The following is a 24,556-nucleotide window of genomic DNA, read 5'->3' as shown; positions in this document are numbered from 1 at the left end:
GAGGAAAGACGACTAATATAAATTTTCAATGTTTAGACCAGGCTAGCCTTGAACTAACTTATCCGTCTGCCTCTGCCTCCAGAGTGCTAGGATTAAAGGTGTGTGTCACTAACCCTGGCATAAATAAACCTTGAAAAGAAATAAATAAGAGGTATCATTTATGATTCTGGGGACAAATTCGGAGGGGAGATAGACACAATTAAATACATCTTAAATAGAAGCAATACTGTAACTTCATTAAATGAAAGTTGAATCACTGTATGGGTGTTATGAGTTTCCATGACTTTATTCTATATTACACACACATTCAGAGAACATGCAGGTGACACATTCTCTAAAAGTCTAGTATGTACAGTTTTTCAGATTTCCTTGAGCCTGGGCATGGGGTACTTTGCCTTTAATCCTAGCAATTGGAAGGCAGAGGCAGGTGGATCTCTGAGTTCAAGGCCAGCCTCATTTACAGAGTGAGTTCCAGGACAGCCAGAGCTGCACAGTGAAACCCTGTCTCAGACAAAAAAACAAAAACAAAAACAAAAAACAAACAAAAAAAATTATTTCCATTCTATCTAAAAATTAACAGACTAATCTTTAAAAAATGTAGGTTTATAGGCCAAGATACATGTTTTAGTTTAGAACTAGAACTGGGGTACAGCCAAGGAATCTGGAAACGATTAAATAACCCAGTGACTTTGATTTAAAAACACAAGGTTACTTTTACTGAGTTAAAGGTGCTCTTATTCCTATGGGAAGTGACAAGGAGACCAGAATGAGCATGATGAGCCAATCACAGCAGACGCAGGAGCAAGGCAAAGTGCTTGAGCCTTTCCACTCTTCATCAGAATTCAAAGAACTCTAAAATCAAGCTAAAAACATTGGGGGAAGAGGGGGAAATTTTTAATACTGATCTTTAAAAAAAAAATGTTGATTTTTATGGTAGTTCAATGTAAGCTGGAAAGCAAATAAGGTGGTTCAGAACGAGATGATAAAGGTAAAGATTAAGGAGATACATAATGAAAATAAAATGTCAAAAGACATTTCCATAACAAATGCTGAATGTCCTTTCATATACCTAAGAATAGGCAGTAGAAATTGAATATATTATATAATATATACTATAAACATAATATCAGGAATAATGAAGAAAATAATCTTCAACAGGTATTTCAGACATATACTTCCATGATCCTTGATGTTGCATCAGAATTCAGCAGCAGTTTGTGTTGCCTGAAAAGAAAATCACAAAGAGCTATAAGTAGTCTATATTAAAACTACTAACCAATGATCCAGGCTATGGCTGTAGCTCAGGTACAACACTTGCCTAGCATGTTGAAGGGCCAAGATTCAAATCCTTGAAAATCAAACCAAACCAAACTCCTAAGTCATTTAAACTAAAACCAGACCTATGTTCTTGAAGACAGAGGAATCAATGTTTATATTCTGTACCATACTATAATACATATACATGTATTATATGAATACACACACACACACACACACACATATACACTATTGCAAGCAATTAAGGCTTAACTGAAATATAGAGAAAAATTATTTCTCTAAAATTGAAATTTAAAAAATTTTTATGGAGCTAAGACAGTTAGGTTACACTGCGAGCTGTGTAGAGGGATTGGCCTTTGGCAAGCCACATGCAGTCCAGAGGAGATAAGGAGGGATGCTAGTAGGAGCAATAAAGACTTCAAGGAAGATGTAGTCTGAATGGGGCTTGAAGGACAGGGGATCTAGATAGACAGAAGCAGAGGAAAGGAGGAAAGCGGCATTGATATATCTTCTATATTAGAAAATACCAACAAAGTTTCAGTTTATAAAAAAGTTAAATCACCAACTGCTGTGAAAGCAAAAGAGACAGACACAGAGAGAGAATGACAGGTACATAAATATACTTTTTTATTTTATTATTATTATTATTTTACCTTCTTTTAATGGGGTTTTGGGGACAAAATTCTCTTTACATTCATGCTGAAAAGCCTTGGAAGGGTCGAAGTGTTTGATGCCCAGAGCTTTATTCAATTCTCCCTGAAGTCTGAGCTCATTTTGTTTCCTTTTAACAAGCTGAGATCGGAGTTTTGATACCTCCTAAGTAAGAAAAATATAAATAATCACTAAAGCACACAGTGGTAAAATGTGTCATCATTGTTGCAAACATGTTGTTCGAATCTTCAATGGTCTTATAATAAAAAACCCAGAGCCAGATTATCAGGGTGAAAGCTGAAAGAGTGGAGAACAGCCAGCCACTAGTTCTTACCTCTACAAAATCTTCAGTCTAAAGAGAATGAGTTCCTGTTTCCTCTTGCCTTATATACCTTTCTCTGCCATGCCATATTACTTCCTTGGATTAAAGGCGTGTGTCACCACTGCCTGGCTGTTTCTCTCATGTAGCTCAGTGTGGCCTTGAACTCACAGAGATCCAGACGGATCTCTGCCTCCTGATTGACAGGATTAAAGGCGTTTGCCACCACTGCCTGACCTCTATGTCTAATTTAGTGGCTGGTTCTGTCCTCTGATTCTCAAGCAAGCTTTATAGGGGTACACAATATATCACCATACAGACATATCCAAAATGTTGCTTATGTATGATAGCTAATGGCAAAAATAACTATTACATATTCACTAAGACTGAATTACAAAGTGATTTGGAACAGCCCATACATAGCAAACAAAGCATTTTAAACTTTCTTTTCTTCTACAGTTATGAGTATACTTTTCTGATCAAAAGTGAACTGAAAATAATTTGTCTCCAAATCAACTTTCAGCTTGACAGAGTAACAGGCTTCCTAGTAAAACCAAAGAGTATAAAAAGGCAACCAATTATGTTCTTCATCTAGAAATTGTCCTCCTGAAAGTATAATAACAAAGGAAGAAACATGTAAAACTTGATACAGTCTTCCAACTCTAGCGGCAATTATAAAGCCAAGCAAAACTGAATATCCATCTGGTCAACACTGAGTAAGTCCATTCATTCTCAAGTGAATTCTCCCCAATAAATTGTTAATTTTTTTGGTTGTTAGTATATCTGAATATAAGTGTTATTTTACAAACCGATTTGAGTTGGCTATTTTCATCTTTCAATTTCACAACATGCTTGATTTTTTGCTTTAGGTTCTGGTGACCCAGCAGCTCAGCATATGAATCTCTGATTTTATTTAGCTGTTCCTGAGTTGCACCATGTTCATTCAACAATGCCTGCTTCTCTGCTTCAAATGCATCCAGTTGTTGCTGGAAAAGATATATATATATATATATATATATATATATTTATGTTTTTAATGAAACTAAGACTTAAAATTGTTGAACTTGTGCATCCTTCTGCTTCTGCACCAACACTAGTAATTAAAAGCATTTGCAACCATGTTGGGCCTAAAACTTTTAAATCTTATTAAGTTCATATAAAGCATAAATAAAAATAATATAACAAGCAGAACTCCCACTTTTCTTGAAGGCTGTATAAATTCAAGAAAATCTTTTAAGCTTTGCATTTTTTTTATCTTAAGTATCATCAAAAGAAAAGCAATAGAGTCAGCAGCTTTCTTAATCTATCAGCAAAATATCAACTTTATAACCAATATCTGCTTCCATTCCCTTTTTCTTGTTTGTAGGCTTTTTTGTTATTGTTTTTCAGATAAGGTCTATGTAGTCCTGACTATCCTGGAACACACTATCAGGGTGGCCTTGAACTTTATCTATCTGCCTCTGCCTCCTGGGTGCTGGGATTAAAGCATATGATACCATGCCCACTACCTTTTCTTTATAAAAAGATCAGGGTATTGCCAATGTAGTGGTCTATCGCTATAAATTCAGCATTCAGAAGGCAGAAGCAGGAGGATCAGGAATTCAAGGCCATGTCCAGCTACACAGAAAGTTCCAGGCCAGCCTAGGGTCTAAAGAAAACAAAGACAGTCAGACATGAGGCTGATACTCATAATGCTAGAACTTGGGAAGTAGGAGGAGCACTTCAGATCCCAGGCCAGGCTGCTTGGCACATTGAGTACAAGGTCAGCTTGGGTTATAGAGCAAGACTCCATCTAAAAACCAAAGGATGGGGCTGGAGAGATGGCTCAGAGGCTAAGAGCACTGACTGCTCTTCCAGGGGTCCTGAGTTCAATTCCCAGCAACCACATGGTGGCTCACAACCATCTGTAACAAGATCTGGTGCCCTCTTCTGGCCTGCAGTCATACATGCTGTATACATAATAAATAAAAAAAAAAAAAACCAAAAAAAAACCCAAAGGATGAACTACAGTACAAAAATCAGGACAGTAACTTGAGAAATACTGAGATAGAGCATATCAAAATACACACCACAAAGTCAGGTGAATGATTGATGTTCCTACCAGGAGAGCCTTCAGGACTATTAATTTCAAGTTGTTTATTAGAAAGCACTTATGTCTACTAAATTTGTCAATTGTATTTCAATAAAGCTAGAGAAATTATAAATCACAATATTTAGCCTGTTACTTTCGGTTTCATTGTTTTTATGTAGTGCTGGGAATTGAACTCTGGGCCTTGTACGTGCCAAGCACACTCTACTTGAGTTCATCCCAGACAATTTTTTTTTTTTTTAAAATTTCAAGACAGGATTTTTCTGTGTAGTCCTGGCTGTTCTGGAACTCAATCTGTAGACCAGGTTGGCCTCTTAACTCAGAGATCTGCCTCCCTCTGCCTCCCAAGTGCTGGGTACCAGATAAAATTTGAAAACTGTTAATATGCAGTTAAGTTGTAAGCATGACTACATAGTGAAGAGATACCGCAGAAGGACCAGTCACAGTCAAGACTAACAGGGAAGAAATGCATTCTTAAAAAAGATCCAAGTAAGCTTATTTCTTTATTTTTACTTTATTTCATGTACATGGGGATTTTGTCTGCATGTATGTCTCTGCACCACCATGCCCACGGAGACCGAAGAAGGTGTTGGATTCCCCCGTAACTGGAGTTACAGCCAGTTGGGAGCTACCATGTGGGTGTTAAAAACTGAACCTGGGTCCTCTGGAAGAGCAGGTAGTACTCTACCACTGAGACATCTCTCCAGCCTGCAAAAAGTTTAATTATACTTTCTTTTTAAAAAAAAAAAAATTAAGAATAGGCTGGGAGCAGAGAAGTAGCTCAGTGGAAGAACACAGTATATATGAGGACCTGGACTCAAAGGCCAGTACTGTCAGAAAATAAATAAATTGAAAAGGAAAGGAGAGATGTGAGTGTGAAACAGATCTCTAGGTTCCTGGGAAGAGCTTCCTCTGAGCTTTAAATCTGGTGCCCTGTATCTGATATGAGTTTCAACATTGAAGCTGGGCAGAGAAATGGCTCAGGAGGTAAAGGCCCACTGTCAAGTCTGATGACCTGAGCTCCTTTACCAGAACCCACAGTGTAGACAGAGAGAATGAATTCCTGCCATTTGTCTCCTGACCTCCACAAAAATAATAATCATGTACACACACACACACACACACTAATAAAAAAGGTAAAACATTTCAAAACATATCTGTTTCCTTGGAGATGACTTTAGCTTACACTTCTGCCAGGAGCAGTCGTGCACACACCTTTGGTCCCAGCACTCGGGAGACAGAGGCAGGTGGATGTCTGTGAGTTTGAGGCCAGCCTGGGCTACAGAGTGAATTCTAGGACAGTCAGGGATGTTACACAGAGAAACCCTGTCTCAACACTGCCTCCAAAAAAAGAAACACTGCTATGTGTTACAAAATAAAGGCTTCAGTTTTCATACACACATGTAACTTGTTCAAAATAGGCATTTTCTACTAAGGATCCATTCTAGTCAGTATTTTCGTGGCATATCTTTGGGTTCTTTATGATAAACTAAAATAACAGACCTCTCCAACTCGATGTATTTACATATCTCTATCTGTATAAAGTAATGATTATAAATGCTTGTTTAAAAAGGGGAAGTGCAGCCGGGCGGTGGTGGTGCACGCCTTTAATCCCAGCACTCGGGAGGCAGAGGCAGGCGGATCTCTGTGAGTTCGAGGCCAGCCTGGTCTACAGCACGAGATCCAGGAAAGGCGCAAAGCTACACAGAGAAACCCTGTCTCGAAAAACCAAAAAAAAAAAAAAAAAAAAAAAAAAAACAAAAACAAGAAGTTGCAGATTTTCAACACTGTACACAAACTCCTTTGTTACAAATAGGTATTTATGCTTCTAAAAAACAAAGGTTTAATTATAAGAACAAACCTGAAAAGGTTTAGTCTTGTTATACAGCTCTTCGTAAAGGAGACGCCACTTGTTACTTTCCACAGTTAATTCTGTCACTGCATTTTCTTTCTCTGCTTTTCTGTATGGGGAAATTAAATTAAAAAAAATCATCTTTTTCAATTTATTAGAAAAAACCCAATGCATTATATGGCACTCAAGGTCTAAGCCAGAATTACCTCGCTTCCTCCTCTTCAAGTTGCTTCTTAAAATCTTCATCCTGTTGTCTGAGTTGATTTTGCAAATCAGTTATTTTCTTAAGAGACGAAGATGTGATTTCTTTAATTTCTGCTTCTTTCAATGTTGATCTGTTCTGCAGATCTAGAAGCATCCTTGGATTTGAGAAAAAAGAATCCACTAAACATCTGATAGACATTTCAATTTTTATCCCTTTCTTTTCGGAAAAAAAAATACAAAGCAATAGAAGAAATTCTTAAAAATTATAATCCTGACTGGATGTGGCAGGATTTGCCTTTAATTGCAGCACTTGGGAGGCAGAGTCAGGCAGATTCTCCATTTGAGGCCAGCCTGCACTATATGGCAGGTTCCAGCCAAGACTACATAGTGAGACCCCGTCTCAAAACAAAACGAAAAGTTGTAATTTTTTTCTTTAACAGAGCATTTGTGTTACTCACCTTGCATATTCTTGATTTGTGCTCTCAGCTGTCAATAGCTGGTGTTGAACATCTTCTACACCTTTTTCAGCCATGGCTACTTTTTCTTGTAGAGTCAATTTCTCCAGCTTAAGATCTTCTATTTCTTTAAGTGTTGATGCTTTATAGCTTATTAGAAAAAAAAGTGAACACTTTTTCTTACTACTGTATACATAACGAAGTTTAGATTTTATATACTTCTTGGCAGAAGAAAAAACTTTATAATATATTCATGTACTCACACAGGTAAGAATTCAGTACTCTGAGGTTAAATAATAATGTTTACATAATATTTTCTATTCGACATATGTGCAGTGTCCAAAGATCCAGAATATGACATCTGATACCCTTAAACCACACATACGGCTGAGACACCATGTGACGTTGGGAATTGAACCTGGGTCCTTTGGAGGAGCACTTGGTGCCCTTAACCACTGAGCCATCTCTCTAGCACCCTTGACCTTTTGTGAAAAAAGAAAATAGGGCCAGGATGTGGTAGCATACACCTTCAATCCCAGCACTTGGGAGGCAGAGGCAGGTGGATCTCTGTGAGTTGAAGGCTAGTTTGGCCTACATAGATAATTCCAGGACAGTCAGAACTACACAGAGAGACTCTGCCTCCATCCCCCCCCCACTCCCCACCCCCCCCACCCTCCGCCAAAAGGAAAATAGGAAGTAGATGCGGTAGGAGTACAATATGAAATAACTATATGAAAATTACATTATCCCAAGATTATTCCAAGAAGATGGACTGTGAGAAGAATAGAATGTTATGCTAGGAAAGTGCTGGGAATGAGTGCTCTTGGGGAGGTAAACAAGGTGACAGGCAATGGACTTGTTTTCTTTTTCAATTTTTGCATTTAAAAATGATTGCACATCAAAATATATTCATATTGACTGAAAACATTTCTAATTTTCTCTTTTTCATTCCAACATAGGATCACACTATATTGGACTAGAAATCACTGTGTAGCTTGGTCTGGCCTCAAACTTACTGTAATTCTGCTTTAAAATTCTCAAGGGAAAGAGTACAGGTGTGAGCCACCAACCCTAGCCAACAAAAATTAAGAGACAAGGAAGAAATGATACTATATGGTCACTGAAGGCTAAAAAGACTAAAATACTAGCTTCCACACACAGAGGAGCACTCCTGCAATACCAACACTCAAAGCTAAGGCAGGACTGCCATGTGTTTGAGGCCAGCCTGGGCTATAAAGGTAGTACCAGGCTAACCAGTGCTATCATAGCAAGAGTATCTAAGGAAGAGGGGTAACGGTTGCAGGAGAGGGAAAGAAAAGCAACAAAGAAACTTAAGACTAAGAAATTATTAAATAGTCAGGGAGATAGGATAAGTTTACGTGCTCCTAAGTCAGATGAAGACAGAAAAGCCTTTGATGTTTTTCTCAAAAGATGCTATCAGGAAAGTAAGATAGTGGTGCTAATGGTTGGTTTTAGTTTGAACGGGATGGTAGGAAAAGGAACATTTACATAAGTACAGGAAGATTACCAGATGACACTAAGTGCCCATTTACAGCTGGTCATCACGGAATTTAAGGTAATGGCAGTCATCTCTATGGATTGCTTTGTTCTTAGATTTCTGTAGGTAAACACTTCTCCCCACTCATATATTCCATAGTGAACACTACAAAGAAAGATACCTTTCCAATTGAGCAGTAATGTCTCTAAGATCTTGCACTGTATCATTATACCTCTCCTGTAAAGTCAAGGTGTCATGGATGTGAGCAGCATTAGTTTTCTCCAGCTCAACTTCTTTCCTAAGAACAAGAAAAAATGACAAAAGATCAGAAATTGTGCACCATATATCTCATACAATCCTTCACAATAGCTGGCATGTAATTTAAAGACATACATTTATGACTTAATCTCATAGCATGATGGTTTTACTAACTTATTTACTGGCTTCTTCTATATATACTTTCTACTGGATTTCCTTTCATATCTCCTGCAGTATGCAGGCAATTTAGAGGAAAGAACAACAAAAACCAATGTTACAGAATAGTCAGGTCTAAAGGTTGAATGTGGGGCTGGAGAGATGGCTGAGAGGTTAAGAGCACTGACTGCTCTTCCAGAGGACCCGAGTTTAATTCCCAGCACCCACATGGCAGCTGTCTATAATGCCAGTTTCAGGGGACCCCGACACCCATGGCAAAAACACCAATGCACATTAAAATAAATAAAGACTGAATGCAATGCCAGCTAAAAGCACCTAGACTTAATGAAGTTTAATTCCCTGTATTGAGATAATAAATACTACATAAAGTTAAAGACACTTCACATTAAAAACTCCTTTAAAAGGTAGTTATAGTACTAATGTGTATTTTTGATTATATGATTAATCCATATATGCCATTATTATTCAATTTTGTTTGAGATAAGATCTTGCTATATTTAGCCCAAGCTGGCCTTGAGCTCAGGATCCTCTCAGCCCACCAAGTGAAAAGATAGCACATGCCCAACACTCACAAAATCTTCAGTTTGTACAGTAACAAAATAGGTTTTAAGTCGTTTTTTCTAAATGTATACTACAGATTTTAAGTATCTTTTTCAATATTGCATATTATTAAAATGCTGTAAGGTCTAGCCAGCCGGGGTTCTCAAGGGGCATTTGGGCCTTGTTATGATAAAGAAATACGTGGTGGAGAAATGGGAGAGGTAGAAGTGGGGGAGTGGCTCATGCACTGTGGAAAGATGCAGAAAGAAGAAATGAAGGTGAGGCGTGGGCAGATGCTGGAGGCCTGCTGCTACCTGAGGCCATGGTGAAGGTGGTGAGGAGTAGACTGAGGAGGGAGGCCTGCTTGCTACCTGGGGCCATGGTCATGTCCAGGCTGGGCAGCTGCCAAGGGCCATGTCTGGGTCCCTGGTCCTACAGTAGCCAGGGTCTGTTTTGCTGTCCGTGGCTCCTATTGGCCATCAAATACCATGCTAATTCTAGTGGACTGGGGTGCTTCCTGGGGCTGTATTTGAGCCCATAAACCACATTGCCACTGGGGCTGAACCGATCTGGGAGACCTTTGTCACCACAATGGGCCATGGGGACAACCAGACCCACACTGCTGCTGAGGACCATAACTGGGTCCATGGTTCTACCACGGCTGGGGTCTGCTGAAATCTGGGTCCTGATTGCCACCAACGGTCATAAAGAGGCCTAGAGCTGGAGCCGCAACCTGAGGTCTTGGTGGTGTCCAGCAGCCATGTGGCCGCCTGAACCATCACTACCTGTGTGGCCATTCCTTCTACCCAGAGCCAGGATGTCCTCTGAGCCCAAGCTGCTGCACAGGGCCATGTCTGGGTCCAGGTCCAGCTGCAGCTGGGGTATATGTTGATGTCTGTGGCCCCATGTCACCTCAGGAGGCCTTAGGAACCATGTGAGATGAAGTTAGAGGGCCATGCTGAGCCAGCCCTGCCCTTCACTGGCCCTGGGAAAGCTAGCCTTGCCTCTTACTGTACACTACAGCAAGAGAGCTGGCCCCTGCATTCAGGAGAGATGGCCCAACCCCTCAACAAAGGTGAGGGTAGACCTACCCTGAAGGTATACATGTAGGGGAGCTGACTCCACCCCCTCATTGGAGGTAGGTGGCCCCAATGGCCTGGACTGACTAGTTTGGCTATCACACAGGCCCACAACTGGGCCTTGGGTTGTCCCATCCTATCATCTACCCCATCTAGGACCTGCTGGAATTTGTAAAGGGGACCAGTCCTGTGATACCCGTAAGACCTCTAAGACTTGGGGTGGACATAGGATATCCCAGAAGAGTTTCAGTGAGGATCCAGTGATGATGGTGTACCAGAAACCAGAGGCCTTGAACCAGACCAGTGACTCATTGCAATGAACATTTGCCAGTATAGCTGATGGGACAAACAGGTATACTATATGACACACCAAATCCTCCAATGCCACCAGGACAAATGAAGAGGTGTTGGAGAGGCAGCAAAGAAGAAGCAAAGAGATTTTTTAGTGGTTGTTTTTGTTTTTGCTTTTGTTTGCTTGCTTTATTTTGATTTCTTTTGTGGGGGGCATAGCAAGGATGAGGAGAGGATGTGGGGGGAATCGAGAGCTGAGCAGAACTGGGTGATGATGTGAAACTCCCAGAGTTAATAAAGAAGTTAAATAAAAAAATGCTCTACCATGTTTGGATAGGATATGAGTTTATGAAGGGTCTTTAAAATATAGTGAAGTAAAAGTAAGCACTGCTCAACTCTAAGTGGAACAGTCAAATAAGACAGAGCAGGTCACTGCACAGTGAGGGCCACAGTCAAGTAAGACAGAGCAGGTCACTGCACAGTGAGGAGACCACAGTCAAGTAAGACAGAGCAGGTCACTGCACAGTGAGGAGACCATAGTCAAATAAGACAGAGCAGGTCACTGCACAGTGAGGAGACCACAGTCAAATAAGACAGAGCAGGTCACTGCACAGTGAGGGCCACAGTCAAGTAAGACAGAGCAGGTCACTGCACAGTGAGGAGGGCCACAGTCAAATAAGACAGAGCAGGTCACTGCACAGTGAGGAGGGCCACAGTCAAATAAGACAGAGCAGGTCACTGCACAGTGAGGAGACCACAGTCAAATAAGACAGAGCAGGTCACTGCACAGTGAGGAGACCACAGCACAAACAACCAAATGCTACTATGTGGTTTGTAATAAAAATATTTTTCCTTGTCCCTGAGAAGAGTGACTTTCAGTTTTTGTTTTTTAATGTAAGCCTAAAATGTCTAGTCTAAGAAGGACCTTAGAGGACAGCAGCTCACACGGCACCTAATGAAGAGAATATGAAGGCATCAAAGCCACTTCTCTCGGAATTGCACAGCTAACTAGTCAAGCTAGCAAGTAAAGCTCTTGTGAAATCAGAACCCCCTTTAGAAAATGGGTTATCTACTCAACTTTTCCAGGCTCCCATTCTTCAAAACCAGTTGCAATTTAGAACAATGCCCACAACACCATTGTACTGCTCCCCGAAAGAGGGTACACAAAACCCTGGGGTGCCTCTTTTTCATGAATCACAAAAAATCCCAGAAGAGATTATTGAGCACTCAACAGGGGCAGGCGTAAGACACAGGTTCATATCCCATCCACAGCAGCTTGCTACCTTGATGGGATTTCAGGAACTTAAATGATAAGACTTATTTGTAGTTTAAATTCAAGAATCAAATTGCCAGGACCAGATAAAGAATCTGCTGTGTAGCCTTATGACCTGTGTCTGTCCCTGAAAGCCATGGTAGAGAGGACTGACTCCTGAGATTTGTCCTCTGATCTCTACCCATGCCTGACTCACAGATACACATACCACATATACCTGCCCACAGTAATATATTTAAAAATATTTTTATACATTTAAAAATATGTAAATAATAAAAATTAAAAATAAAAGAATAAAATTGCTAAATTTTAGTTCAAATGCATGTGTTGGAAAATAAAGCTATAATAGTACTGAAGTGATATGAAATTGATATAAAATTGTGAGACATTAGTTTTTCTTTTAATAAGAATGTTGTTTTTGAACACTTACCAGCAAATTATGATTGTTCTAATTTTTTTTTTTTTTTTTTGAGAGCGGTCCATTCTACAACATTGGCTGGCCTCAAGCTCAGGACCGTCTTCTTGCCTCAGCCTCAGAAGTGTTGGGATTACATTCATGAGCCACTATGACTTGGCCCCATTTTATTTTCTGATTGTTCTATGAGGCAAGACCGGCCGAGGGGGTAAAAGCACTTGTCAACCTTGGTGATCTGAGTTACATCCTGTGGACCCCCACATGGTGGAAGAGAAGCAGCTCCTGAAAGTTGTCCTCAGCCAGGCGGTGGTGGTGCACGCCTTTAATCCCAGCACTCAGGAGGCAGAGGCAGGAGGATCTTTGTGAGTTCGAGGCCAGCCTGGTCTACAGAGCAAGATCCAGGAAAGGCGCAAAGCTACATAGAGAAACCCTGTCTCGAAAAACCAAAAAAAAAAAAGTTGTCCTCTGACCTCTACATGTATGCAGTCATGTGTGCCTGTCTATGTGTATGTGTACACATGCATGAATCAATGAAGTGTTTGTAGTCGCTCAAAAAAAAAAAAAAGCTATTTAAAAAATTAAAAGGCTTAGATGTTTTCAAATCTAAAACACTGCTTTACTGCTAGTGTCCAAAGACTTTTGGAAAATGGAGTAGCAAAGAAGCACGCAAACTAAGTTTTTGGCTTTAGAAAAAGGGCTCCCGCCGGGCGCACGCCTTTAATCCCAGCACTCGGGATGCAGAGCCAGGTGAATCTTTGTGAGTTTGAGTCCAGCCTGTTCTACCAAGTGAGATCCAGGACAGGCTCCAAAGCTACACAGAGAAACCCTGTCTCGAAAAAACCAAAAAAAAAAAAAAAACCCAAAAAACAAAAAAACAAAAAAAACTCCCTTTTGTTCTTTTTTTTTTTCTTTTTTGAGGCAAAGTTTCACTATTATGGCCCAATACCATGAACTCAATGTGCAATCAGATGAACTTCAAACTCATCATCCTCCTGCCTTAACCTCTTAGGTCCTGGGAAATAAAAGTGTGCTAGGCAACACTTACTTTGACTGCCATACCTGCTTACATATGTATGTGTGTAGTGTTAAGTGTGTGAGCATATGTATACTCTTACCATGCCTTCCTCTGTATCCTTCCTTAACTTGTAAGAGAATCCCAGCCTCCTATGCACATACAGAGGTGACATGAGAATTCTAAGCAAACAGTTTACAGTTCAAGTCCCATGTAACAAGACCCTGTTAATACGCACTCTCTCAGCAGTTCGTCCAGCCGTTTTAGTTGCTCAGCGGTTGACCTTGCCTCCTCCTCCAGCTGTTTAACCAGCCTTTCACTCTGGTCCTCCTTCTGCTGCACCGCATCCAGCTCCTCCAGGGCAAGCTTTAACTCTTCTCTAAGGACGTTCTTCTCAGAAGCCATTTCCTCTTGAAAAGAGCAGAGCTGCTGCTGAAGACGAGCAGACAATTCCTGCATTCAGACAGGCAAGCACAAGCTGATTAGACGAGGCCTCAGGACCTCTCTTGGAGACAAGAAATGCCATACGGATAATGAAGTATGGCAACTAAGTTAGAAAGCTGAAAGGACACACAAAACATACATTCCACATTCACTTGCTCCATATTTTATAATTTAGCAGTGTGGAAAATGCAATCTCTAGCTTTTTTAGTGTAAACCATCACACCGATTTCTTTATATCTGCTTTACAATTGGCTTATGTGCATACTTCAATCTACTCTATTCAAATTATAAAAGGATATTATGATCTCACTGTTACATAAAATACACATTTCAAAGTTTTATAAAACATTATCATTGAGAAAAAAAAATCTAGATTTTAAGTGAAGTGAGTATTAGTTTTCACTAGTCCCTATCCCAATTTGTTTTTCCTTTCCAGAGATAAATTTTGGGTTAGAGTACATATTGCCCATATATTTTCATACATGTATACATTGGGGAGGAGTCTATGCTATATTATCTGTAAATGTAAAAATATTTTTAAAATCATAGAATTAGTTGAGATCTTTCTAGGTCAGTATATATTAACTTACTGAACCCCTTTCATTGCCTGTTGCCCCAAAATACAGTATCACATTACTGCCATGTCCATTCCTACTGAGTCAACCTTCACCAAAGTCTAATGGTGAAATGGTTTAGTTTCTGGACACCTTGTTAATAAAGATCTCTAATCCACTGATTACTGCAGAGAAATCCTCTTTTCAGGTTTACAAACTATCAGAATGTTGTTAAAATTATCTACTTCTATCCCATGACCATGTTTTTTTTGTTGGTATTTTCCAGTGGGCTTTTCTCCCCTCACTGATATGTAAAATGTTCTTTATGTAACTTGCATGTTCAAATTGCTTTGCTTTTTTCCTATTGCTAGACATTCTTTTTAAGATAATTATAAATACCTAGCCTGTCTACTTGAAAGAAATGTACACCAGTATCTGTGGCTAAATGTTCAAAGTAAAACCACAGAGGTTTTCTGACATAAAGGAAAAATGATACTTAAATAAGTAGCTTTTTTAAAAAACAAAAATAAATGTAATTGACTACCTTCTCTTGTTGCAGAAGTGACTCAATTTGCAATTCTTTTTGTTGCAGCTTTTCATATTCTTGTTTTTCCAGAACAAGCTTCTCTGTTACAATCTGGATCTCAGCACTGAGACTTTCAGCCCTTTCTCTGTCCTTGTTGACAAGATCGTCTATAAAAGGAAAGCATGAGACATTCCAGAACCAAATACTAATGCTAAGGGACTCAGTTTACCGAATTTCACCCCACTGCTTTAGCACACTACACAGAGAGGGGGAAGATTATAGTCATTACCTTATCACATATGCTACACAGATACGTTAGTGTTGAGTCTGCACTAATTACGAAATGGCCACCCACAGTAGAAGTCATCAGCTACTATAACTACTTCCAATCAAAGAATATAATGTGTTGAAATAAAAACAAACATTATAGCATTATAAAACTTCCCAAATACAGCACATGGGCTTTTGGTATTCACATAATTATGAAAAATGTCATACAGCCGTGCACTTTTTATAGATAGTACCTAAGCTTTACTGAAGTAAAGTCATATGAATAGCACAATACCTCTTTCCGTTTCAAGCAGCTGACATTTAACAGTCAGGTCTTCTATTTGCTTAGAAAATGTGAGGGTTTCCTCAAGAGATCGCTGAAGACTTACAATCTCGTGGTCCTTCTTTTTCAAATCTTCTTCTAACTGGGCAATATCAAGTTTGTATTTTTCCACTTGCTCAGATGCACAACTGCATTAAAAATATTATGAAGAGAATTCCTCTTTAGGTACTGAAAAAACATGTTCAACAAAATAAGGTGCTCTTGTTTTGTATGAGCAAAACAATTTTGATACTGAATCCAGGACTTCCCAAATGCCAGGCAAGTACTCTACCAACAAAGTTATATCCCCAGCCGGTAAGGTCCATTTTACTTAATAACTTTTCAATTATTTTCTTATTCAACATGTATGAGTTTTACCTGCCTGAATGTCTGTGCACCACACAGTGTGCAATGCCCACAGAGGCCACCAGCTAAGATTCCCCTGGGGGATGGAGTTACATATGGTTATGGGTGCTGGGAATTGAACTGGGCCTTCTGGAAGAGTGTTGTAGCCCATCTGGATTTCCTGGTAGCTTTGCCCAGCAGGTCTGCATAAAGAGGATGACTGGACCACAGACCTGAGTACCAGGTGTTTGGAAGGGTCTACACTTGGCTGTATCGAGCAGGGGGAGGTCCTTTGCTCCTCCCCTTGGCATTGTCATAAAAGCCCTTTGGAATAAAGTTCTGGGCTGGTGGATGAAGATCCAGGCCCTCCTGAGGCTATCCTGTGTTTCTGTCTTTCCTCTCGTCATCTAGGTATCTCTTTCTAGCTAATATTTCTCCCTTCTCCCTACTCAAGAGAACCCTGGGACGTAAAAGTGGTGGCTGGTCTGCCACAGAAGAGCAACCAGTGCTCTTAACCACTGAGCAACTTCTCCAGCTTGGAAGTTAATTTTAAAGCTACTATTTATATTACCTAATTTCTTCGATGTATTCTAAGAGTTTTTCTGTTTCAGATTTTTCATCAGTCTTTTCTTTCTCTATGGAAACTCTGAAAAGAAACAAAAGGAAGTATATACATATGGTTCATTTATTTAATAATCATGCATAGATAGTACTTACTAGATGCTAAATACTATTATGTCAGGTAAGGTAACTCCAGAGGTCAAATTCTTACCTATAATTTCATGTGATTTTTCAGGTTAACAACTTAGATCAACACAGGTGACTAGATTTTATTTACATGATAAAGCTTTCCAAACATGCTCTGATGAAAGAGGTACGATGAGAGCCACAGTATAAATTAGAAATGGTCTTATTTTGCAGCTTTCCTAGTTTTCTTATCAACCCAAATCACATTTTGTGTGCTAAGAGGCTTCCATCCCAGGCTGTACAGTATTTGATTACTTATGTGATTTAAGTTCTTCAAGATGATGTAGTTTGAGGGATGAATGAGATTTAAACAGACACATCACAATAGAAGATACATAAAGTCTATAAACACACATAACAGCACTCAACATTAATAAGACATTAAAATAATAAATTACTGCCAGGTCATATGGTACAGGCTTGTAAATCCTAGCAACCTGGGAGGCTGAGGCTGGAGGATCCAGACTCTGAAGACTTCCTGGGCTACTTGAGACACACAACCTTGCTTCAAACAGGAACAAAGACAAATGAGAAATTAGTATATGGCATCATTAGAAAGGCTGAAACAGACCGTAATATCAAACACTATGATTATAGAACGACTCCAAAGACCACTTGGCTGCAGGGTTGTAAAACAGCACAGCTATGCATGCATGTGGTGTGTGTGTAGATGTGTTTCTGTACATGGGTAATTCATGAACAAACAGCTTTGTGTGTGCATGTGGAAGTCTGTGACATGTGTGAGATATGTTTATGTATGCAGGTATACACACAATGTGTGTGCTTGTGGAGCCTGGGAAGTCATCAGGTGGCCTCCTGTTATGCTTGACCTCATTTTTCAGAGGCAGGGTCTCTCAATGTGGAGCTCATTGGTTTGGCTAGCCGGCTGATGAGCAGGCAGTCAGCATCTGCCTGTCTCTATTCACCATTGTTGAAATGATACACAAGCCCCCAGGCCCAACATTTTATGCAGGTCCTAGGGATTCTATGTGGGCACTCAGGTCCTCTGGTTTGTGCAGCAGGCACTTTGTTCACCGAGTCATCTCCCAGCCCTTAACTCTGAGCTAGAAAAGATGTTTAATACACATTATTCTGGTCTGAGATTCCCACTCCTATATGCTTACTAAAGAGAAATAAAAACATATTCATGAAGACATACAGATGTGCACAGCTGTCTTATTCAGTAGTCAAAAAAACTAAAAACAGCTCAAATAATGATCAAGAACAGTAATAAATTGAGAAATAGTCATTTAGTGAAATTAAACTAAGCAATGAAAATGAAAAAAATTATACTACACATGACAGTATACATGAACTGTGATGAACAAGTCTTTTACTCTGAATAGTATTGTAGAATACTATTTTAAGATCTGTTATGTTCATTTATGCTGTGGAACATTTGTTTAATGATGCAAAGATGTGCTGCATTCTTTTATGTTACATTTGTTTACCTCTGTGAAGCCGTGTTACTCTGCCTGTCTAAAACACCCGATTGGTGGGTATACAGCCAAAGGAAACAAAGTCACACTATATGGAAGTAATAGCTACACTCCCATGCTAGCCTCAGCACTACACACACAGCCACGACACAGAAGCCACTGACACCTAGTCAAGAGATGAGTGGGTAAGGAAAATGTAGCAAAGACATACGGCGGAATAGTACTTAAGCATATAAAGCAAGCAAAATCCTTACATTTGTTACATCATGGACGGAATTAGAGTTCATTACGTCAGGTGAAAAAAGCGAGGCACAGAGACAAATACCACATTTCCCAAAAGAGTAGAATTAAAAATTGGTTATCATAGACGCTGAGGATAGAACACGGTACTGAATCTTGGAAAAACAGGGGAAGGCCAGCATGGGAATGGTTGATCAAGAGGAAGTGTGTCATATTTTTCACTATAAGGAAGTGAGAAGATTCTTATATATAATTTGATTTCTTCACTAGACAATGTATATGTACATTAAAACATTAGAGAATTCTGTTAATGTATAGTTATGTATAGTTTAATAGAGCAGTTAAAGTGAAGGAAAAAAATTAAAAAATCGTCACACTTAACCTTTTCCTTTTACCACTTACAGTTTTCCCTCCAGTTGGACTATTTTCCCCTGAGATTCTTCAAGGTCCTTCTGTGTGGCCTGCAGCTTCAGCTCCATGCCTTCATGTTTAGCCATCATACTCTGCACAACAGAGATAACTATTTTAGGAAATGAGAAATTCTTAGGTCCCCAGAGTCAAGAGCCGTATACACACCAAAGGCAGCACTCACCCTCATCTTCGTTTCTCTTTTATTTCTAAGTTTCATCAACTCCAGGCTTAGAGTTCTCATATTCTTATGGTTACCATCTTCAGAAAACTATAACATAAAAATTCAGAAATATTTTCTGCCAAGTCGTATGTACACTTACTTAAAGTCTGGTATGGCATCAGATGCCCGTTATCTCAGCACTTGAGGCAGAGGCAAGGTGATCGAGAGGTCATGGTCAGCCTGGGCTTCCTAAGACCCTGTCTCAACAAAACAAAAGACAAAGACTTACTGAGATACTGATCACTGGGCCTGTCACCGGAGCTATTAACTGTGCGCAATGTACTTTGGCAGAGAAAACAGCTTTGACGACAACAGGAACTGACTGTGTGCCAGTACTCTTTTCCCCTTTCCCCCTTGATTTCTCAGTGGTTCTTAACCTTCCTAATGCTACGACCCTTTAATGAAGTTCCTTGTGCTGTGCTGACCCCCAACCATAAAATTATTTTTGTTGTTCCTTCATAACTGTACTTTTGCTACTGTTATGAATCATAATGTAAATATTTTTAGAGACAGAGGTTTGCCAAAGGAGTTGCAACACACAGGTTGAGAACCGCTGGTCTAAGTGGTCATTTACTAGTACATGCTAGAAAGGCCACTGTAGGGTTTAAGACAAACCCCAGAAAAGACTTGTGGAACTATGTTTGCTAAAGTAGTCTCAGCTGCCTGGGACACCCGAAATATACAGGATGTGAGGCCTAGTCCAGGCCTTCTAGGTCAGAATCTCCCTTGGGCTCTAATACACCTTTTACTCCCTACATAACGAGTAGAGCCTATCACAGGCCCTGAATAAATGATGAATTCAACTGAACAGTGACTTGCCTCTTCCCTCCATTTCTGCCATTAGTTAATGGAATCATATTATATTCGTTAGAATCTACTAGTACATTATTTACTTACAAACACAATTTATGTAATGAGTATATTCACTCCATTAATTATTTCTAAGCTCTTTAATTAAAAAAATAGGTAAAAATAATCCTACAGAAGTAGGCTAATATTAAAGTAGTTAATAGTCACAGAGAGACTAACGGCTTGCCAATGTCTACTACATTCTTTTCAGACCCTTACTTGCCTTCTTGAAATAGACCAGTACTTAGCATTCCACCATCACTCTAGTTTGTGTGATTAGGACCAGTGAAAGCAAGAACTCCTACCCTATGGTGTAAGAGTATAAAGAGCCTCAACCCCACTTCTAAGTTTCATAAGCTTAAACTGCCAAACAACTTGAATTTAAAGGTAAGGACCATTCCACTGTAATGCTCTCAGGAGGTTCAACTACCTTAGATTTTAGCAGCTCGTTGGCTCTGGTTAGTTCAATAAGCCTTTTTTCCAGTGAAGCATTACTTGCAGAAAGAGATGTTTTCTCTCTGACTGCTACGCTCAGCTTTGCTTCTGTCTTCTCCAACTCAGATTCCATATCCTGGATTCGTTTGTCCTGAGCACCTCGCTCCTGCAAAAGCACACGAATCTGGAAGAAAATGAGAGGATAAATGCAGGATTGATCCGATTGGTACCAGAAGTCTCAAATGTTCTAAGAAACTTATAATTTGATATGGTGTTCAGACATTCTTATTTTACTTGCTATTTGAATAATCACATTTACCTTATGACACATGTTAAAGATATGCATTATAAATACAGAACGATTAGTTTTGAGAAGCAGAAGCAGACAGATTTGTGATTTTTCAGCCAGGCTGGTCTACATAGAGTTCCAGGCAAGTTAGAGCTACATACTGAGACCCTGTCTCAAACACACACATACACAACAAAACACAATGGTTCTTACTTGCCATAAACTTACAAGTGTAAGATAGCTAGCTATTTATTCCCTTAAAGGTTGTAAGAACTCTTGCTTTCTCTGGTCCTAATTTCACAAATTTAAATTACAGTTTGAAGGGCTCTATGTTTCTTATTTGAAGAAAACAGAGTCCTCAGTAGAATTTAACAGGCTGCAGTGAGCCATCAGTTTTGTCGTCTCTACTAGTTAACTAAACAAGAGCAAAACAAAGAAGCTAGTATTTGTCAATAGTAAACAAAGAAACAACACATTGAAAATGTCTAGGGAGGACCAGGGAGATGACTCAGTAGGTAAAGGGTTTGCTGCTCAAACATGAGGATTGGAGTTTGGAGCCCCAGGATCCATGTAGATACCAGGAAGGTGTTGTGGCCCATTTGTAATCCCAGTACTTAGGGTAGAAACAGATCTCTAGAGCGAGCTAGCTGGGCAGACTAGCTGAAATGGAGAGTTCAGGTTCTGTGAAACTCTGCCTCAATACTGAAGGTGGAGAGCAATTTAAGAAGACACTGTTTTCCACATCTATGCACAGGTGAACATGCATACATAAAGTATGTACACCACACACCCATGGGGGGGAGAAAAAAAGTCTGGGTAAAAACTTGCCAATCTAAAATCTGATGCAAATAATCAGTCCTAATCTTGGCAGTGCCACTCACCCATCAGCAATGTCACTAACTCAATCATTACATGTGTGTCACTCACAACCTCCTCCTCATTGTCATGGATCCTCAATAAAGCAGTTAATACTAAATTAAATGAGAACAGTGACTAAGCCAAGGAACTATTCCCTAGAGGTTCTGATAGGAATGACATATTTACCTCACTGCAGAACTACTCAAAATGTTATAGGATCTCGGCCTGCAAATCTGTGTAATTCTCTTTCCATTATAGTATTTATTCCCCCGTAAGTTGAAAGAATATGGTTTACCTCTTTTTCTAATCTCTTCAAATCTTTATCATTCTTCTGAGAGTCCTTCTGTATAAAAGTCAAAAAACAATTATGAACTTACATGCCACAAACATCACAGCCCAATCTGATACTCAATTATTTATTTTTGGTCTTTTCCAAAGTAAAAAGAATTTATGTGTATGGGTGTTTTGCCTGCATAAATGTTTGTGAACTGTGTGTGCCTGGTGCCTGCAGAGGCCAGAAAGGGGCACTGAATCCTTGGGAATCCTTTATAACTGGAGTTATAAACTGTTGTGAATTGCCAAATGGGTGCTGGGAATTGAACCTGGGTACTCTCAAAGTGCAGCCACTGAACCATTTCTCTAGCCTCTAATTTTTAGTCTTTTGAGTCAACAACTCACTATGTAGTACACATTGGCCTTGAATTCCCAATCCAACTTTCAAGTGCTGGGATTGAAATCACATACTAATACACCTATCTTCATGTGTCTCTTAAACACTGTAGAGGGCTATTAAATATTTTATTGGCAATTTCTCTGATAAATAAAATGCCACCCACCTCACCCCTATCCCCCATTTTTCCAAGACAGGGTTTCTCCATGGGAACACGCTCCCAGACCAGGCTGGTCTCAAACTCACAGAGATCTACCTGCCTCTGGCTCCTGTGTGCTGAGATTAAATGCACGTGATACCACTGCCTGGCCAAAAACATTCTTAAAACCTGAAAAGATTTCACTTTTCTAAATTTCAACCCATTAGAAAAATAGCTTTTCCTTTCCTTTACAATAAAATTAGAGGTCTGTAACTAAAACTTGTGATTCTGGTTTTCTTCATGGCATTTAATTGGCATTTAATTTACGTAAGACATAACATTCACATAATGTTGTATATAGCAGCCATTCTGACACAATGGAAGGAAATATAAATATCCTTACTGACATGTACACACACACACACACACACACACACACACACACACACATACATATACATGTGCTCACACACACTGCCTTATGGTTAGTATTGCTGTGATAAGACACCATGACCAAAAGCAAGGAAAGGGTCTATTTTGCTTACACTTCCACATCACAGTCCATCACTGAAGGAAATCAGGGTAGGAACTCTGGAAGCAGGAACTGATGCAGAGGCCATGGAGGAGTGCTGCTTACTGGCTTGCTCCTCATGGCTTACTTAGACTGCTTTCATATAACACCAGGCCAACCAACTCAGGGATGATGGTACCATCTACAAATGGGCTGAGCCCTCTTACATCAATCACTAAGAGAATGCCCTACAGGCTTCCTAAAGGCCAGTCTTATGGAGGTTGTCTCCTCTCAGATGACTCTAGATTGTATCAAGCTGCATAAAAACCAGTCAGCTGGCGGGGGGGGGGGGGGGGGGGGGGGGGGGGGGGGGGGGGTTTGACCCCCCCCCACTTTTTAAAACAAAACTTAGTTTTTCATTAGCACTAGTTGCATTTCAAGTACTCAGTAGCCATATATGTTGTTTACTTCCACAATGGACAGCACAGCTCTACATTACAGAATAAGAGACCTTAGTAGCTACCAAATAAATCAAATGTATCAGTCACATGATAATATCTGTTAATCTTCACAACTCCTAAACAAAGTGACATTCTTAGGAACTAATGAAAAACAGTAGGGTCTTGCTTAAACAATATTATAAAGTTCTTAAGAGTTTATTTAGGTTTTTTGTTTTTGTTTTTAAACTTTCCGAGACAGGGTCTCATGTAACCCAGGCTAGCTTTGAGCTCTCTGTGTAGCCAAGGTTGGGCCTGAAGTCTTAAAGTCCTAATTCTCCTGACTCCGCTACTCAAGTGCCAGCATCAAAGGCACATGTTATACAGCCAGCTCTATTAGGAAGAATTTAATCTACTGTTCAGCAATTTGAGTTAACAACCTCTTTCGGTCATTGAGATTTTTATTTTTCTCTTTTCTTCAGCAATACATATCCTTCTCCACAAAAAAAGCAGACAAGCAAACAAACAAACAAGTAAATAGAATAAAGCAACTCAGATGATACTAACAAATCAAAGCATGACACACTTGTAAAGGCTTACAAGGTAATTAATTATCAGATTTATCTCTATAAAGAAATGGCTTTGTAATTATAAACAAAGAGCCCATTCAAAGACTTACTAATAAATTAGGCAGAATGTGAAACCTGCTAGAGTTCTAATGATACTTACATTACTAATAGATTAAAGAAAAAAAAAAAAGATTCACTCTCATTTATGTATATGTCTGTGTGTGTGCATGCCTTGTGACTATGAGCGCCCTTGGAGGCCTGTGAAGTTATCAGATCCCCTGGAACTCCAATTCCAGGGGTGGGGACCTGAACTCAGGTCCTCTGAAGAGCACTAAGTGTTCTTATTGAGCTAACTCTCTAGCATCAACTTACAAATAAATTTGATTTATACACTTAGCCATTTTAATCAAATACAGTATCTTGTAGGCATGTAGTCAATGATATAATGAATATACCAATAGTCTTATAAATGTTTCTCACCTTTGACACCGAAGTCTTTGCCTTTTTAGATGAAGCAAGCAAGGTAGTATCTTTGTCAACATTAAGATTTTGTTGAGATTCTGGAAAAAATAAATTAATATGACCATGGTTGATGTTTGCATGTTTTAACCACATACAATAAAATTTCCAAATTTCTTACTGCAGACAGTAATTGAAGCAAGATAAGCTTTCCTTTGGGTTGTACATTTCAAATAATTACTTGCACAATTATTTGTTATAGACCTAAAACCTTCTTGATAGTCTTTTTTTTTTTTTAAATAAACCTTTTTTATTTTTAGATGAAAATATAAAACTTATAAAAAAGTTTTATTATTTTTTTTAAAAATAAACTTGTTCATATCTGTGTGGGGGTATGTGTACTTGAGTGCTTGTAACCCAACTGAGGTCCT

The 24,556-nt window shown here is 39.4% G+C and overlaps 1 protein-coding gene across 2 annotated transcripts in view; it reads right to left on the bottom strand.

Annotated features, from left to right (window-relative positions):
- Positions 1-261: 261 nt before the first annotated feature.
- Positions 262-24,556, bottom strand: part of Hmmr (hyaluronan mediated motility receptor) — a 29,228-nt gene continuing 4,933 nt past the window's right edge. The window contains exons 3-18 of one of the 2 annotated variants that reach the window (XM_052758507.1): positions 24,147-24,226; positions 21,636-21,683; positions 20,189-20,377; positions 18,871-18,957; positions 18,681-18,781; positions 16,424-16,498; positions 15,481-15,656; positions 14,934-15,082; positions 13,630-13,844; positions 8,528-8,644; positions 6,852-6,998; positions 6,396-6,548; positions 6,199-6,298; positions 3,058-3,234; positions 1,932-2,094; positions 262-1,224 (exon numbers count right to left, since the gene is read on the bottom strand). In XM_052758507.1, coding sequence (XP_052614467.1) covers positions 1,205-1,224; positions 1,932-2,094; positions 3,058-3,234; positions 6,199-6,298; positions 6,396-6,548; positions 6,852-6,998; positions 8,528-8,644; positions 13,630-13,844; positions 14,934-15,082; positions 15,481-15,656; positions 16,424-16,498; positions 18,681-18,781; positions 18,871-18,957; positions 20,189-20,377; positions 21,636-21,683; positions 24,147-24,226 — 1,997 coding nt within the window. In that variant the 3' untranslated portion in view covers positions 262-1,204. The remainder of the gene's footprint in view (positions 1,225-1,931; positions 2,095-3,057; positions 3,235-6,198; positions 6,299-6,395; positions 6,549-6,851; positions 6,999-8,527; positions 8,645-13,629; positions 13,845-14,933; positions 15,083-15,480; positions 15,657-16,423; positions 16,499-18,680; positions 18,782-18,870; positions 18,958-20,188; positions 20,378-21,635; positions 21,684-24,146; positions 24,227-24,556) is intronic. The other variant, XM_052758508.1, reaches the window with a different exon arrangement.

The sequence above is a fragment of the Peromyscus californicus genome, unplaced genomic scaffold (genome assembly GCF_007827085.1).
Source record: "Peromyscus californicus insignis strain IS unplaced genomic scaffold, ASM782708v3 Scaffold_3__1_contigs__length_106647218, whole genome shotgun sequence".
Taxonomy (NCBI): domain Eukaryota; kingdom Metazoa; phylum Chordata; class Mammalia; order Rodentia; family Cricetidae; genus Peromyscus; species Peromyscus californicus.
The sequence above is the reverse complement of the archived record's forward strand: the minus strand, read 5'-3'. Positions and strand labels throughout refer to the sequence as shown.